Source organism: Podarcis vaucheri, assembly GCF_965113315.1.
Source record: "Podarcis vaucheri genome assembly, chromosome: 8".
In the NCBI taxonomy this organism is placed as follows: Eukaryota; Metazoa; Chordata; class Lepidosauria; order Squamata; family Lacertidae; genus Podarcis; species Podarcis vaucheri.
The window spans coordinates 84,424,494-84,438,997 of NC_138766.1; the positions used below are offsets into that span (position 1 = coordinate 84,424,494).

The following is a 14,504-nucleotide window of genomic DNA, read 5'->3' on the forward strand; positions in this document are numbered from 1 at the left end:
GAACAACTGATTGGTTCCAAATTGGGAAAGGAGTACGGCAAGGCTGTATATTGTCTCCCTGCTTATTTAACTTATATGCAGAATTCATCATGCGAAAGGCTGGGCTGGATGAATCCCAAGCCGGAATTAAGATTGCCGGAAGAAATATCAACAACCTCAGATATGCAGATGACACAACCTTGATGGCAGAAAGTGAAGAGGAATTAAAGAACCTTTTAATGAGGGTGAAAGAGGAGAGCGCAAAATATGGTCTGAAGCTCAACATCAAAAAAACGAAGATCATGGCCACGGGGCCCATCACCTCCTGGCAAATAGATGGGGAAGAAATGGAGGCAGTGAGAGATTTTACTTTCTTGGGCTCCATGATCAGTGCAGATGGTGACAGCAGTCACGAAATTAAAAGACGCCTGCTCCTTGGGAGAAAGGCGATGGCAAGCCTAGACAACATCTTAAAAAGCAGAGACATCACCTTGCCAACAAAGGTCCGTATAGTAAAAGCCATGGTTTTCCCAGTAGTGATGTATGGAAGTGAGAGCTGGACCATAAAGAAGGCTGATCGCCGAAGAATTGATGCTTTTGAATTATGGTGCTGGAGGAGACTCTTGAGAGTCCCATGGACTGCAAGAAGATCAAACCTCTCCATTCTGAAGGAAATCAGCCCTGAGTGCTCACTGGAAGGACAGATCGTGAAGCTGAGGCTCCAATACTTTGGCCACCTCATGAGAAGAGAGGACTCCCTGGAAAAGACCCTGATGTTGGGAAAGATGGAGGGCACAAGGAGAAGGGGACGACAGAGAATGAGATGGTTGGATGGTGTTCTTGAAGCCACTAGCATGAGTTTGATCAAACTGCGGGAGGCAGTGGAGGACAGAAGTGCCTGGCGTGCTCTGGTCCATGGGGTCACGAAGAGTCGGACACGACTAAACGACTAAACAACAACAAGGTGGAGCCGCAAGAAAAGGCAACGGAGCCTGCAGCAAGTACCGTATCTCTTTGTCATACTACTATTTACTACTGGGTAATCATTGCCAATTATTTTCAACTGGCCCATTCCAATGCGTTGCACAATAGTGAACAACAAAATAAGTTTTCCCTTTGCTTTGTCCCTTTGCAACAAAAGTGGGTCATTTGCTAAATGTAGCTTCATTTCTAGTGGCACAAAAATGGAGTCAGTTTTAAAAGATGGCAACTGTGCTTTCCTTCTAATCAACTGAAATATAGTGTAAATTATTACCACGCAGGGTTGTTGTAAGTGGATATAACCTGTTACATTCTTACATCGCATGAGCTCCTTGGAGGAAGGATAGAATACTTTGCTTTTGTTTAAGTAAGAAAAAGCGGAGAACTATTATTTGAAAGCATTATTCAGTGATCAATGGGGCTCAAAATGAATTGCATGTTTTACGTGACCTTGGATTCACTTATGGTCTTCAGAAGACTGGATGAAAAGCTTCAAGTGAACCTGAAAACTATTAACTAAATGCTATCAACAAAGGGAACCAACAAATTCCATTGCTGTGGTTGTGGGAACTCCTTTCTCTTAAGCAATGGGAATGAAATGTCCTTTCTAGTCCCTATGAAAATGACATAATTAACTTTGCAATTGAAGCTTTAATTTTGGCATTAAAGGACAGACCTTTTAAGGGTGAAAAGGCAAAAGCAGAACGCTTTAGTAACTTTAGATCCCAGGACAGTGAACAAAACCCACAGCTAGCATGCAAGACAGACCAATGAATAGGGGGAAGGGATTGAAAATTGCCTGCGAGAATGCCAGGCTATATTCAATTCCTACGATGACGTCCATTCCAGTTCTGTCTCCTAAGAACTCACTCCTGGGGTAATTGTTCAGCAGAAAGGCACTGCGGTCCCTGACAGGTGCAAGAAGCTATTCCTCTTGGGAGCCGTCCAAACTCACAGGTCAGGCGTAATCTTCTCACAGGAATAAGCAGAGGAAATAGGTCTGGCCTTGGACTGATCCCTCTGGAACCGCCCAATGACCTGGGGAACATGTCCTCAGTGCAATCTACCCAACGGCAAACAATTGTGGCATTGCACCCCTTCCCCATCTCGAAGTGATTAAATTTCCAGGCCATCATGGAAAACAAACAAAAGTATGAATTGCAATGCATTGCATCCTGATGTTGCTACCAAATTGATGAATACTACCAAATTTCAGGCTGGAACATAGGAAGCATCCTTAAACTGCGTCAGGCTATTGATCTGTCCTGCTCAGCATCATAATATTGGATAGAAGCAGTGCTTTCCTGTTAAGCGTAATTGTTTAGTTTACCTTGAAATGGAAATAACTCTCTCTGTGTTTGAATGTGTATTTTTGAAAGTTTAACTGGAAAATTTCATTGGGGTATATATATCCTAAAGCTAAGAAGGGCTCTCTAAGCACCTAGATGGGTTGATAATAAACTGTTGGTGTTCTGTTAGGTCTCATGTGGTGTTTAACCTTAGGTCTTGTGAGAGAGGTGTTCAGTTGCAAATTGCCATCTTGGGGAATTGGTCCTTGAGTCTTTCGCTGGGAGTCGCAGAGAACAGAGGATGTGCTTATGAGGTCTCTCTCCTGAAGAGAAAACAGGCTAATGGAGTCTGTGTGGAGAGAGACAGACCTCTGATTCTAGGTCTGTTGGGAGTAATCTAATATTTCTAAGAAGTTGAGCCTATGCCTGGACAAACATATGACTGTATGCAACTATTTGGAAGCATCATTATTTGATTTTGTATCTGCTTTGAATAAAGTTGTGCCAGTGAAACTTTTGAATTATGGGTCTGGATAATTTTTATTCCAATAAGAGTCAGTTTTTAGGCATATAAAGAGTCAGTATTTAAGGCAATAAGAGCTAGTTTTTAGCCGTTTCAGCTACTTCAAGCTGAATATTAATACAGTTGTACCTTGGAAGTCGAATGGAATCTGTTCCAGAAGTTTGTCCAACTTCCAAAGCATTCAGAAACCAAAGTACAGCTTCTGATTGGCTGCAGGAAGCTCCTGCAGCCAATCAGAAGCCGTGGAAGCCCTGTCGGACGTTCGGGTTCCAAAGAATGTTCACACACCGGAACACACACTTCCGGGTTTGCGGCGTTTGGGAGCCAAAATGTCTGAGTACCAAGGCATTCGGGATCCAAGGTACGACTGTATCTGCAATATTCCCCTTCCCTGCCCTTGTTGAAATACCTTGATAATAGTGCCATGGGTGCCAACACAAAATGGCTGTCATGGGCAGTGGGGGAAAGACATGGCAGAGAAGAACCATAGCTCAGTGGCAGATCATCTGCATTGCAAGCAGAAGGTCCCGAGTTCAAGTCCTGGCATCACCAGGTACGGCTGAGAGAGACTCCTGCCCGAAACCGTGGAGAGCTACTGTCAGTCAGTTTGGCCAATACAGAGCAAGATAGGCCAGTGGTCTGACTCTATACAAGTCCTAGGTTTCTATGTTCTCCATACCATTCAGTACCAGCACCAGGTAGATCTGTGAAGCAGGAGACATCAGTGAGCTGTCACTGGATTCCTGAGTTTCCCTGCTGAGCTTTTTCTTCTTTTCTTACCCAGGTCCTTGCCCAGAACATCACCACGACCACGACTACCATGTCACCCCCTGCCACCTCCACCGCGACCGAGGCTTACGTGCGGACGCAGTACTGTAAGTGGCCATGCGAATGTCCAAAGACACCGCCCGTCTGCCCGGCGGGCGTCAGCCTGATGACCGATGGCTGTGAGTGCTGCAAGACGTGTGCCAAGCAGTTGGGGGAGAACTGCACAGAGGCGGACACTTGCGACGTCCACAGGGGGCTGTACTGTGACTACAGCAGAGACAGACCTAGGTACGAAATAGGAGTGTGTTCACGTAAGTGATGTACCTCTTTCTTTTTGCCAGAGATACGGGTCATGGTGCTTCCTGTCGGTCTGAACGTGTCCCAGGTTGTTTCTTCTCTTAAAGTAGACTGAGAAAGGCAGGATATTCAGTGATACCGGTCTTGGCTACTGGTCAAGACCTATATTGGCTCCCAGTACGTTTCTGAGCACAATTCAAAGTGTTGGTGCTGACCTTTAAAGCCCTAAACGGCCTTGGTCCGGTATACCTGAAGGAGCGTCTCCACCCCCATCATTCTACCCGGACACTGAGGTCCCGCGTGGAGGGCCTTCTGGCGGTTCCCTCACTGTGAGAAGCCAAGTTACAGGGAACCAGGCAGAGGGCCTTCTCAGTGGTGGCACCCGCCTGTGGAACGCCCTCCCACCAGCCCTGTTTAGGGAAGCTTTTAATGTTTGATGCATTACTGTATTTTAATATTGTGTTGGAAGCTGCCCAGAGTAGCCAGGGAAACCCAGCCAGATGGGAGGGGTATAAATAAATTAGTAGTAGTAGTAGTAGTAGTAGTAGTAGTAGTAGTAGTATACCTCGGTTTTTGAACGTCTCCATTGATGAACATTTCAGTTTTCGAACGCCATAAACTCGGAAGTAAATGCTTCAGTTTTCAAACACGCCTCAGAAGTCGAACATGCCACGCGACTACTGCTGAGTGCAGGATCCTGAGGCCTAGCAGTTGGCTATTGAGTTTTCAGTTTGCAAATGTTTCAGAACTTGGTCTTCCGGAACGGATTGCATTTGAAAACCAAGGTGCCACTGCAAATGCATTAAATAAAATAATAATAACCACAACAATGACGTTGTGAAGCATTGTCATGGTTCAGTTAGCTGGGCCACCACTTTGTGATCCTTTGCTTCTAGATTTGCCTTGTTCCACTCTAGCAACATCTGCCGATGTTGCTTCTTTTTCTTTATGCCAGAGGTTTTAAAGCTTTCTGAGTCCACGACTCCCTTCACCAACTACATTCTTCCTGCGGCACCCCTGTGGGGCCCAGGAACCCAGTTATGTCATCTCTTGCCTGCAAAGCCAGTAGCCTCTCATCCTTTTTTGAGCACCCTCCCTTGTGGAGTGTTCCCTCAGCCCCCTATCCTTGGGAGTCTTCTAAAGGTAAAGGTAAAGGAGCCCCTGACCATTAGGTCCAGTCGTGGCCAACTCTGGGGTTGCGGCGCTCATCTCACTTTATTGGCTGAGGGAGCCAGCGTACAGCTTCCGGGTCATGTGGCCAGCATGACTAAGCCGCTTCTGGTGAACCAGAGCAGTGCACGGAAACGCTGTTTACCTTCCCGCTGGAGCGGTACCTATTTATCTACTTGCACTTTGACATGCTTTCAAACTGCTAGGTTGGTAGGAGCAGGGACCGAGCAATGGGAGCTCACCCCATTGCGGGGATTCGAACCGCTGGCCTTCTGATCGGCAAGTCCTAGGCGGGAGTCTTCTAGGCAGCTGCAACTGCCGAGCCTTGTCTCTCAGCTGCCCACCCCACCCCAAAGAGAGGTGCCTCTTCACACCTCCCCGCAGGGCCCTGGGAAACACCCCCTGGCCAGCCCCAGAGGCCCCATTCACCTGGTAAGCTTGTAGCCAGGGCTGCTGCAACAAACAGCTGTGCAAGCCTTTGGGAGGCAGAGATGCAAGAGGGCATCAGAAGAAGGGAGGGAAGGAAAGAGTGACAGAAGCCAGTGTTGCCCGCAGCACCCCTGACCATCATTCAAGGCTCCCCAGGGTGCCATGGCACACTGGTTGAAAACCACTAATTTATGCATTTTCCAATTTTCATTGTACACTATACATATTTCATCTGACATTGTTTCTGCGCAGATTTTCCAATCTGACCTTCAGTGGCATTCTAACAAAGCCTTAATTTGCTGCATCTCCGTTAATTTCTCCAAACTTTTTTTATTCCCATCCTTTCTTTCTGTTGTTCAAAGAATTACCCCTACTTGCAGGGTTACTGCAATGTCATTTCTTTTTAGAAATTCTGTAAGGTATTCCCACTCTCCCCCCTGCCCTTGTCTTCCTTTCATCCCAGTTCCTTATTTTGGAACTTCCTTATGTTTGCTAATTCTGTGAGCTCTATCAATTTGTACAACCATTGTTCTTCTGTATTTTCATCTTTTCACGCTTCTTCTTTTTCTTCTTACCATCATTTCTTTGCTGCTTTGGATGGTCCAGCTCATGGTTAAATTCAGATCAAAATATTTATTGCACGCTGTTCCAGAAAATTCAAGTTCCCAACCAATTTGTAAGGTTTGAGGTTACATAGTAAACACTCCAAATGTCGAAATAGGATCGCCGGGGTATTGAAAACCTGGTTTGGCTTTGAAGCCGTGCAAAACATTGGTAAACCCAGGAGTGGGGGGAAACATGCAGATCTGCTTACAACTCGATCTCAAGTTTGGGAATTTCCCCCTCTATTTAAAACAAAGTCGTACAAGCACAGCACCTCCATCACACACCCACACTCCCAAATGGGCAGGATCATTGTTGTAAAAGTGGGAAAACAGAGACTCAATGGCTCAGTCCCATTTTTTGTCTGCAGCTGAAACAGGATATTCTATTAAAACTGCAGGAGCTGTGAGTGTTCCTGTGGGAGAGAAATAAAGCAAAACAAACTACTGTAAGCATTTGTACAAACACCTGTGAACTCGAGACAAAAGGGGTTGATCTTGAAAGGCTGCAGTGGCACAAGCCGTAACCTGCACCCTGGATTTCACATTACCTTAAAAAGGGCTGTAGTTCACCTTTGGAACATCTCGCTCGCTTATGAACTGTCCCTGCTTCAAGCGATCTCTAGCCTCTCCAGGTAGGATTGAAAATATCCCCTTTCTGAAGAGAACCACTGTCCTTCAGTGTAGACCACACTGAGCTAGAGGGATTGATTCTTTGGCTCTTCCACAGTTACCTTTTGTTCCACACTTTATAGGCACCGTGCTCACTTTTAAAGCTCTGCATCTGAGCACTTTTTGGATGTTCCCCACCCCCCACCCCTTACCCCAGGAAAACCCACTCTTTAATGCCAAATCGAAACAAAGGGAAATTTGGGTTTCCAATAGATTGCCATTTGCTCTGAATGAGTTGCTAAAAAGTGTGGGATAACCAACATACTTAAGTCTAATTAATTCATGAAGGGGTTAATGCCATAGAGTAAGCTGTCCTGCCAGGCTTAGCTAGATCACTTCCCCTCACCTTGGGAGAAAGGAAGCCAATATATTGTTCCTTCGGTCTACCATGTGAACTGCATATAAAGAAGTCTGGGCTGGTTGCTCCAAGCTCAGACTGCATGGCCTTCACAAGCCATTATTGTATTCCTGTACCAATAATTTGGGGACGCGGGTGGCGCTGTGGGTAAAACCTCAGTGCCTAGGGCTTGCCGATCACATGGTTGGCGGTTCGAATCCCCGCGGCGGGGTGAGCTCCCGTCTTTCGGTCCCAGCTCCTGCCCACCTAGCAGTTTGAAAGCACCCTTAAGTGCAAGTAGATAAATAGGTACCACTTTATAGCGGGAAGGTAAACGGCGTTTCCGTGTGCTGCGCTGGTGCTGGCTCGCCAGAGCAGCTTCGTCATGCTGGCCATGTGATCCAGAAGTGGCCACGTGACCTGGAAGTGGCTTTCTCCTTTCCTCATAATATTGGAAGCTGGGGTCCAACTATGAAACTGAAAGGTGGGAGATGTACCATTGTAGCATCATTCAGCCCAGACACTGAGGTCCAGCTCCGAGGGCCTTCTGGTGGTTCCTCCACTGCAGGAAGTGAGATTACAGGGACCCAGGCAGAGGGCCTTCTTGGTAGGGGTGCCCACCCTGTGGAACACCCTCCCACCAGATGTCAAGGAAATTAACAACTATCTGACTTTTAGAAGACATCTGAAGGCAGCCCTGTTTAGGGAAGTTTTTAATGTTTGATGTTCTGTTGTGTCTTTAACTCTGTTGGGAGCTGCCCAGAGTGGTGGGGTATAAATAATGTATTATTATTATTATTATTATTATTATTATTATTATTATTATTATTATTGCCAATGGAGCTGGCTTTAACATTCCTAGAGGATAATGCCGTTGGCTCCTAGTCACAATGATTAGATGCTCCTTACATGATCAGGGGTAGCATGCCTCTGGATACCAGTTTCAAACTGGGAAACAACAGAGAGAAAGAACTACTGCCCTCGTGCTCTGCCTGTTGGGCTTCCCATAGGCATCTGGTTGGCTGTTGAGGAAGGAAGGAAGGTGATGGACCACATAGGGTTTTGGTTTAATCTGGCAGTTCTTATGTAAAGAAGTTCCTTTTCTCCAGGGAAGAAAGAAATCTGTGTAAATCAGATGGGTACTTACATGTCAGGAGCTCAGCCTACACTCGAGTAGGACCCTGGTAGAGACACATGCCCGACTAGCATGTTCCCTCCCTCCTGGTCGATCGTTCGGGAGTTTCAAAAGCTTTCTTCAGCCCGAACATCACAGCACCCGATGCCAACCGACACCGGCACACTTAGGGATCCGCAGAGTCTTTGCAGCTTGCGTGACAGACCTCAGCAACTCAGCATTTTGGCTAATCTACTTTATTTACATATAAACACACACGGAGCACTACAACATGGCTCCCTCTCTCTCTAGCATCAGACAGCAAAGGAAAAAAGAACAAAGGACAATAGTCCCACTTCATGGAACACAGTATCACAAACATCCTGTCTCCGTCACTTCCCACTATGTGGAATCAAAACACATACCGTCATGTGATAGACAATAATCCCATGACTGCAACCATGGAGCAGGAATTCTAACATTGCAATCCATATATCTCACTGCCTTCTGAAAACGTCATTGTTTCACCAAGTTTAATTAGAAAATTAAACTGGCTATTATTATTATTATTATTATTATTATTATTATTATTATTACAGTCAAACCTCGGTTCCTGAACGCTTCCGTTATCATACTTTTTGGCTCCAGAATATCAAAAACCTGGAAGTACAGTGAGGGGTAAAAGTATTTGATCCCCTGCTAAATTTGCCTGTTTGCCCTCTAACGAAGAAATGACCAGTTGTTATTCTGTTGTTATTCCTGTTGTTATTCTGTCTCTCACAGCTACAACAAACCTACCATTAAAATTATGGACTGGTCATTTCTTCATCAGAGGGCAAACATTAGGATCAAATACTCCCCCCCCCCCACTGCAAGTGTTCTGGTTTTTGAATATTTTTCGGAAGCTGAAAGTCTGATGCAACTTCTACGGAAGCCGCGACTCAGTTGTCGAATGTTTCAGAAGCCGAACGGATTACGTTTGACAACCAAGGTTTGACTGTGTTGTTGTTGTTGTTGTTCTTGTTGTTGTTGTTGTTAGGCCCTATACCTGTAGGTCTCAGGGCGCTTCACAACATAAAATTTGACTAATTTATGTTATTTCTGCATTTTTACAATTTTACATTGCAGTGTTTTCATCTATTGTACAATGCCTTGATAATTTAAGGAGTGGGCAGTTTACAAAAGTAAAGGTAAAGGTAAAGGGACCCCTGACCATTAGGTCCAGTCGCAGCCAACTCTGGGGTTGTGGCGCTCATCTCACTTTACTGGCCGTGGGAGCCAGTGTACAGCTTCCGGGTCATGTGGCCAGCATGACTAAGCCGCTTCTGGCAAACCAGAGCAGTGCACGAAAACACCGTTTACCTTCCCGCAGGAGCGGTACCTATTTATCTACTTGCACTTTGACGTGCTTTCGAACTGCTAGGTTGGCAGGAGCAGGGACCGAACAACCCCGTCGCAGGGATTCGAACTGTCGACCTTCTGACTGGCAAGCCCTAGGCTCTGTGGTTTAGACCACAGCGCCACCCGTGTCCCTTATAAGTAAATAGATATGCTGCCCTTGCCTGTTGCTGTGTCGGAAGGAAGGAAGGAAGGAAGGAAGGAAGGAAAGAAAATCTGTGTGTTCAAAACCTGATTGCTGCTGTGATATCAGATGTCATGTGAGCCTAGGCTTTTGAAACTCTCTCTCTCTCCCTATGCATTTCCCCTCTTCCTTTTGTAGAAATTGTCGGCCTCGACTGCATCCTCGATGGGGTGAGGTACAAGAACGGACAGTCCTTCCAGCCCAATTGCAAGTACAATTGCACCTGTATTGGAGGAGCGGTGGGCTGCGTCCCCACCTGCAGAGACTCCAAGCCACCCCTCGTTTGGTGCCCCAACCCCAAACTGATTAAGCTGAAGGGGCAATGCTGCGAACAGTGGGTCTGCGACGACTCCAAGAAAATCAGAAAGACCTCCCCACGGCACATCTCCTCTGCAGGTATTGGTGGTGGTGTGTGTGTGTGTGTGTGTGTGTGCGTGTGTGTGTGTGTGTGTGTGTGTGTGTGTGTGTGTGTGGAGCACGTGACGAGGGGCAACTTTCTAAGACTTTGGAGGAAGGAAGCTCCCCACAGCTTTTAGGGGCAAACTCCCTGCAGCATGGAGTTCCAGGTATAGCTTGTTCCACCCTTTCTCTGCAACGAAAACACAACAAATCAAAACCAACAGCCACTTGAGGGCTGGGCTTGGAGGGAATTGAGAAGAGGTGCTTAATTTTTTACCTGCTGGCCCTTTTCCAGCTCAACATTTGCCCTTCCAAGGTGGTTTTCCTCCAGCAGGGAAAAAGGTAGAAAAGCTGTATTATACAAGGGCAGACCACTGATTCATCTAGCTCACATTTAATGCCACATTTGCACTATACAGTCATACCTCGGGTTACAGACACTTCAGGTTGCGTTTTTTCGGGTTACGGACCACCAAAACCTAGAAGTACTGGAACGGATTGCTTCCAGGTTTCGGTGGTCGTGCATGCGCAGAAGTGCTGAATCATGCTTTGCGCATGCGCAGAAGCGCCGAATCACAACCCATGCATGTGCAGACGTGCAGGTGCGGGTTGCAAAAGCTGGGGGTTGCGAGCATGCATCCCATATAGATCACGTTCGCAACCCGAGCATCCACTGTAGATTTAAACAAGCATTATACCACTTTAAGCAGACATGGCTACCCCTCCAAAGAATCCTAGGAACTGTAGTTCTTTAAGGGTGCTGTGAGCTGTTAGGAGACCCCGAGTCCCCTCACAGAGCCACAATTGCCAGAGTGGTTTAACAGAAAGAAAAAAGAAAAACCCAAAACCACCAGAATGCCTATATATATATATATAGTGTACCGGTATGCACATTTTTAATATCTTTGTATGTTACTTTGGAATTTGTGTAGCTATTTATATTACAAAGCATCTAGAACTATGCACAGCTGATGAAGCCCTTTCAGGCGAAACAGGGGAATATCCAGGAATCCTAGTCTCGTCTGCCTGTGCCAGCATCCATTAGTGCCAGGTTCTTTTGTCTGCCAACCCAATCATCTTCATTAGACACTTAGAAGATTATTTCATGCCACTCTTCTAAGTAATACGACAGACAGAAAAATACAAGAGAAGACGAAGAAATTAGAAAAGAATGTACTACGGCACTGACAATATAGGACTTGTATTTTGTACATACTGGACTTGGTGGTCAACTGGAAAGCTACATTCTAATATATTATGTCACGATGTTGATTTTGACATTATAAGAAGCTGTATCTAACTTTTGAGAAGCAAAGGTAAAGCTAAAGGGACCCCTGACCGTGAGGTCCAGTCGTGACCGACTCTGGGGTTGCGGCGCTCATCTCGCTTTATTGGCCGAGGGAGCCGGCATACAGCTTCCGGGTCATGTGGCCAGCATGACTAAGCCACTTCTGGCGAACCAGAGCAGTGCATGGAAACGGCGTTTACCTTCCCACCGGAGCAGTACCTATTTATCTACTTGAACTTTGACATGCTTTCGAACTGTTAGGTTGGCAGGAGCAGGGACTGAGCAATGGAACTCACCCCGTTGCGGAGATTCGAACCGCTGACCTTCTGATCAGCAAGTCCTAGGCTCTGTGGTTTAACCCACAGCGCCACCCGCGTCCCCTTTTGAGAAATAGTTTCTAGTAAATAGCTTTGCAATTGTTACTATACGGCCTATTACATTTATGTGTTTTTTTTCCAATTAGAGCGGTTTAACAGCCAATTCCTCTTCACAGGGAACTCTGGGCCATTCCTGAGGCTGGTGCATAAGCTCACCTAATGCCACGTGTTCCTCTTCTTTTACAGTTTACGAAGGGGAAATTGAGTCGTGGCAGAAAAACTGCATCCTCCACACCTCTTCCTGGAGTCCCTGCTCAAAGACCTGCGGGATGGGCACGTCCCAAAGAATCTCGAACGAGAATGACCAGTGCCGTCTGACAAGAGAGAGCCGGCTCTGTAACATGCGCCCATGCGAAGAGGACATCGCCAAGCACATCAAGGTATGGGATGATACAGGCAGAAATCCTCCTTCTTGCTCTTGCTTCACCACATTAAGCACATTAAGGTACTGCTTGTAGGATTGCTCTTGTTTCCCCATCCACCCACAAGAAGCTCCCACAATTTCTCCGGAACGGTCACTCACTTTTTATGGCATCTCCAGATGATGCCATTTCTAAGTCCTTGGCTTCTAGTGTTTTTCCGCATTCCCTTCCCGGGTGTTTGAGACCTGAGTGGTCACTTACTTATTTACTTAAAGGTAAAGGGACCTCTGACCATTAGGTCCAGTCATGGCTGACTCTGGGGTTGCTGCACTCATCTTACTTTATTGGCCAAGGGAGCCAACGTACAGCTTCCAGGTCATGTGGCCAGCATGACTAAGCTGCTTCTGGCGAACTAGAGCAGCGCACGGAAACGCCGTTTACCTTCCCACCAGAGCAGTACCTATTTATCTACTTGCACTTTGACGTGCTTTCGAACTGCTAGGTTGGCAGGAGCTGGGACAGAACAACGGGAGCTCACCCCGTCGCGGGGATTCGAACCGCCGACCTTCTGATCGGCAAGTCCTAGGCTCTGTGGTTTAACCCACAGCGCCACCTGCGTCTCTTATTTACTTAGGCTATCCGATTGCAGCTCTGTTCTGTCCAAAGAGATGGACAACATGATGGTGTATCAGGCTTCAGGAAATCAGCTTCCTCCCCGCCCCCTTGGAAGTAGATAAGCAGAACAAAGAGAAAGGAGTCTCTTACCAGTTAGAAACTTTGATGATCACAGAGAGAGAACGAATAATCCATTGCAAGGAATGATGGTGCTCCTAATTAAGGGTTTCACCCACTTCCTCCCTAGTCACCCACGTCACTACTGCATCTTGTAACCTGATCTCACAATCACTGTGCTTTCTGTGCTGCCACCTTATCTGCTCTTCTTGACCTTGGGCTGAGCAGATGAATGCTTTTCAGCGACAGTGAGTCTGTTAACTCTCTCTCTCCCAGTGCTTCTCCTCCTAGCTGTTCCCCATCCAGTACTTCCCAGCTTCTGCCTTCTGAACTATGTCCCTCTGCAAACCACTATTCTAAATCTATACTGTGGGAAGATTCAGGATCCGGAGCAGGAGCAGGAGCAGGAGGAGGGGGAGGGGGAGGCTCCCACCAGTCCTCCTCAGTGCAGCCCTCCTCAGCACGGTCCCTGACATGGGGGCACAGAGGATTCTGGGACTTGTGGTTTTAATCAAGGGGTTTTGCAACTGGGAAGGAAGACTGCATAACCCAGGGATAGTCTACCTGTAAACCTCTAGATGTTGTTGGACTTTAGCTCCCATAAGTCCCAGCCAGCATGGCCAATGGTCAGCGATGAAGAGAGCTGAGAGTTTCTAGCACTTTCTAACCTCCTCATAGTTCTTGGAGAAGTTTTATTCTGTTTTCAAAGTTTTGTTCTGTTTTTAATGTTCTGTTGAAAGCCGCCCAGAGTGGCTGGGGAAACCCAGCCAGATGGGCAGGGTAGAACTAATAAATTATTATGAGTATTATTATTACTGGAAGCGTAAATAAAAATGTTTAATCGGTCAAGTTGATTGCTATCATCTCTCTCATGTTGTTTCTAGCCTGGAAAGAAATGCTTAGCTGTGTACAGGAGGCAGGAGCTGATGAACTATACTCTGTCTGGATGCGTGAGCAAGGCAGCTTACCGGCCGAAATACTGCGGCGTCTGTGTGGACAATCGCTGCTGTACTCCGTACAAGTCGAAGACCATCGACGTGAGCTTCGAGTGCCCGGATGGGACTGGGTTCTCCAAGAAAGTCATGTGGATCAACGCCTGCTTTTGCAACCTGAGCTGCAAGAGCCCCAACGACATTTTCGCTGACTTAGCTCATTACCACGATTACTCCGAAGTTGCTAATTAAGTTGGCTGGGTATGATGGCATGCGCGGGGAGGGAGGGAGGGAGGGAGGCTCGCGAGAGGGGACTCCTACGTTTTATTGCTCTGATTTTACAGAGGGTCTAAAATAAAAGAGAATCTTCCGTCTGCTGTATGTGAAAGCAAAACCATTTGTTGATTTAAATCCTTTTTTTCTCTTTTACTCATCCTGGGCTAAGTCTGCGTTGATTCATCCTGTCATTTTAAATGCTTTTTTAACAACAGGATTTTCTGCAGAATGCCCTAGTACTCAAATATTTTCTGTTATGCTGGCTGCAGTGTAGAGCTTTTGAATTATTATTTCCCTTTGAGGTTTAGAAGCAGAGGTTGGATGGCCATCTGTCATGGATGCTTTAGCTGAGATTCCTGCATTTCAGGGGGTTGGACTAGATGACCCCAGGGTCC

General features: G+C 46.6%; 1 protein-coding gene across 1 annotated transcript in view; it reads left to right on the top strand.

Moving 5' to 3' along the window:
- Positions 1-14,111, top strand: part of CCN4 (cellular communication network factor 4) — a 37,782-nt gene extending 23,671 nt beyond the window's left edge. Inside the window, exons 2-5 of the mRNA XM_082235835.1 lie at positions 3,557-3,851; positions 9,882-10,139; positions 11,994-12,187; positions 13,786-14,111. Coding sequence (XP_082091961.1) covers positions 3,557-3,851; positions 9,882-10,139; positions 11,994-12,187; positions 13,786-14,085 — 1,047 coding nt within the window. The 3' untranslated portion in view covers positions 14,086-14,111. The remainder of the gene's footprint in view (positions 1-3,556; positions 3,852-9,881; positions 10,140-11,993; positions 12,188-13,785) is intronic.
- The last annotated feature ends 393 nt before the right edge of the window (positions 14,112-14,504 follow it).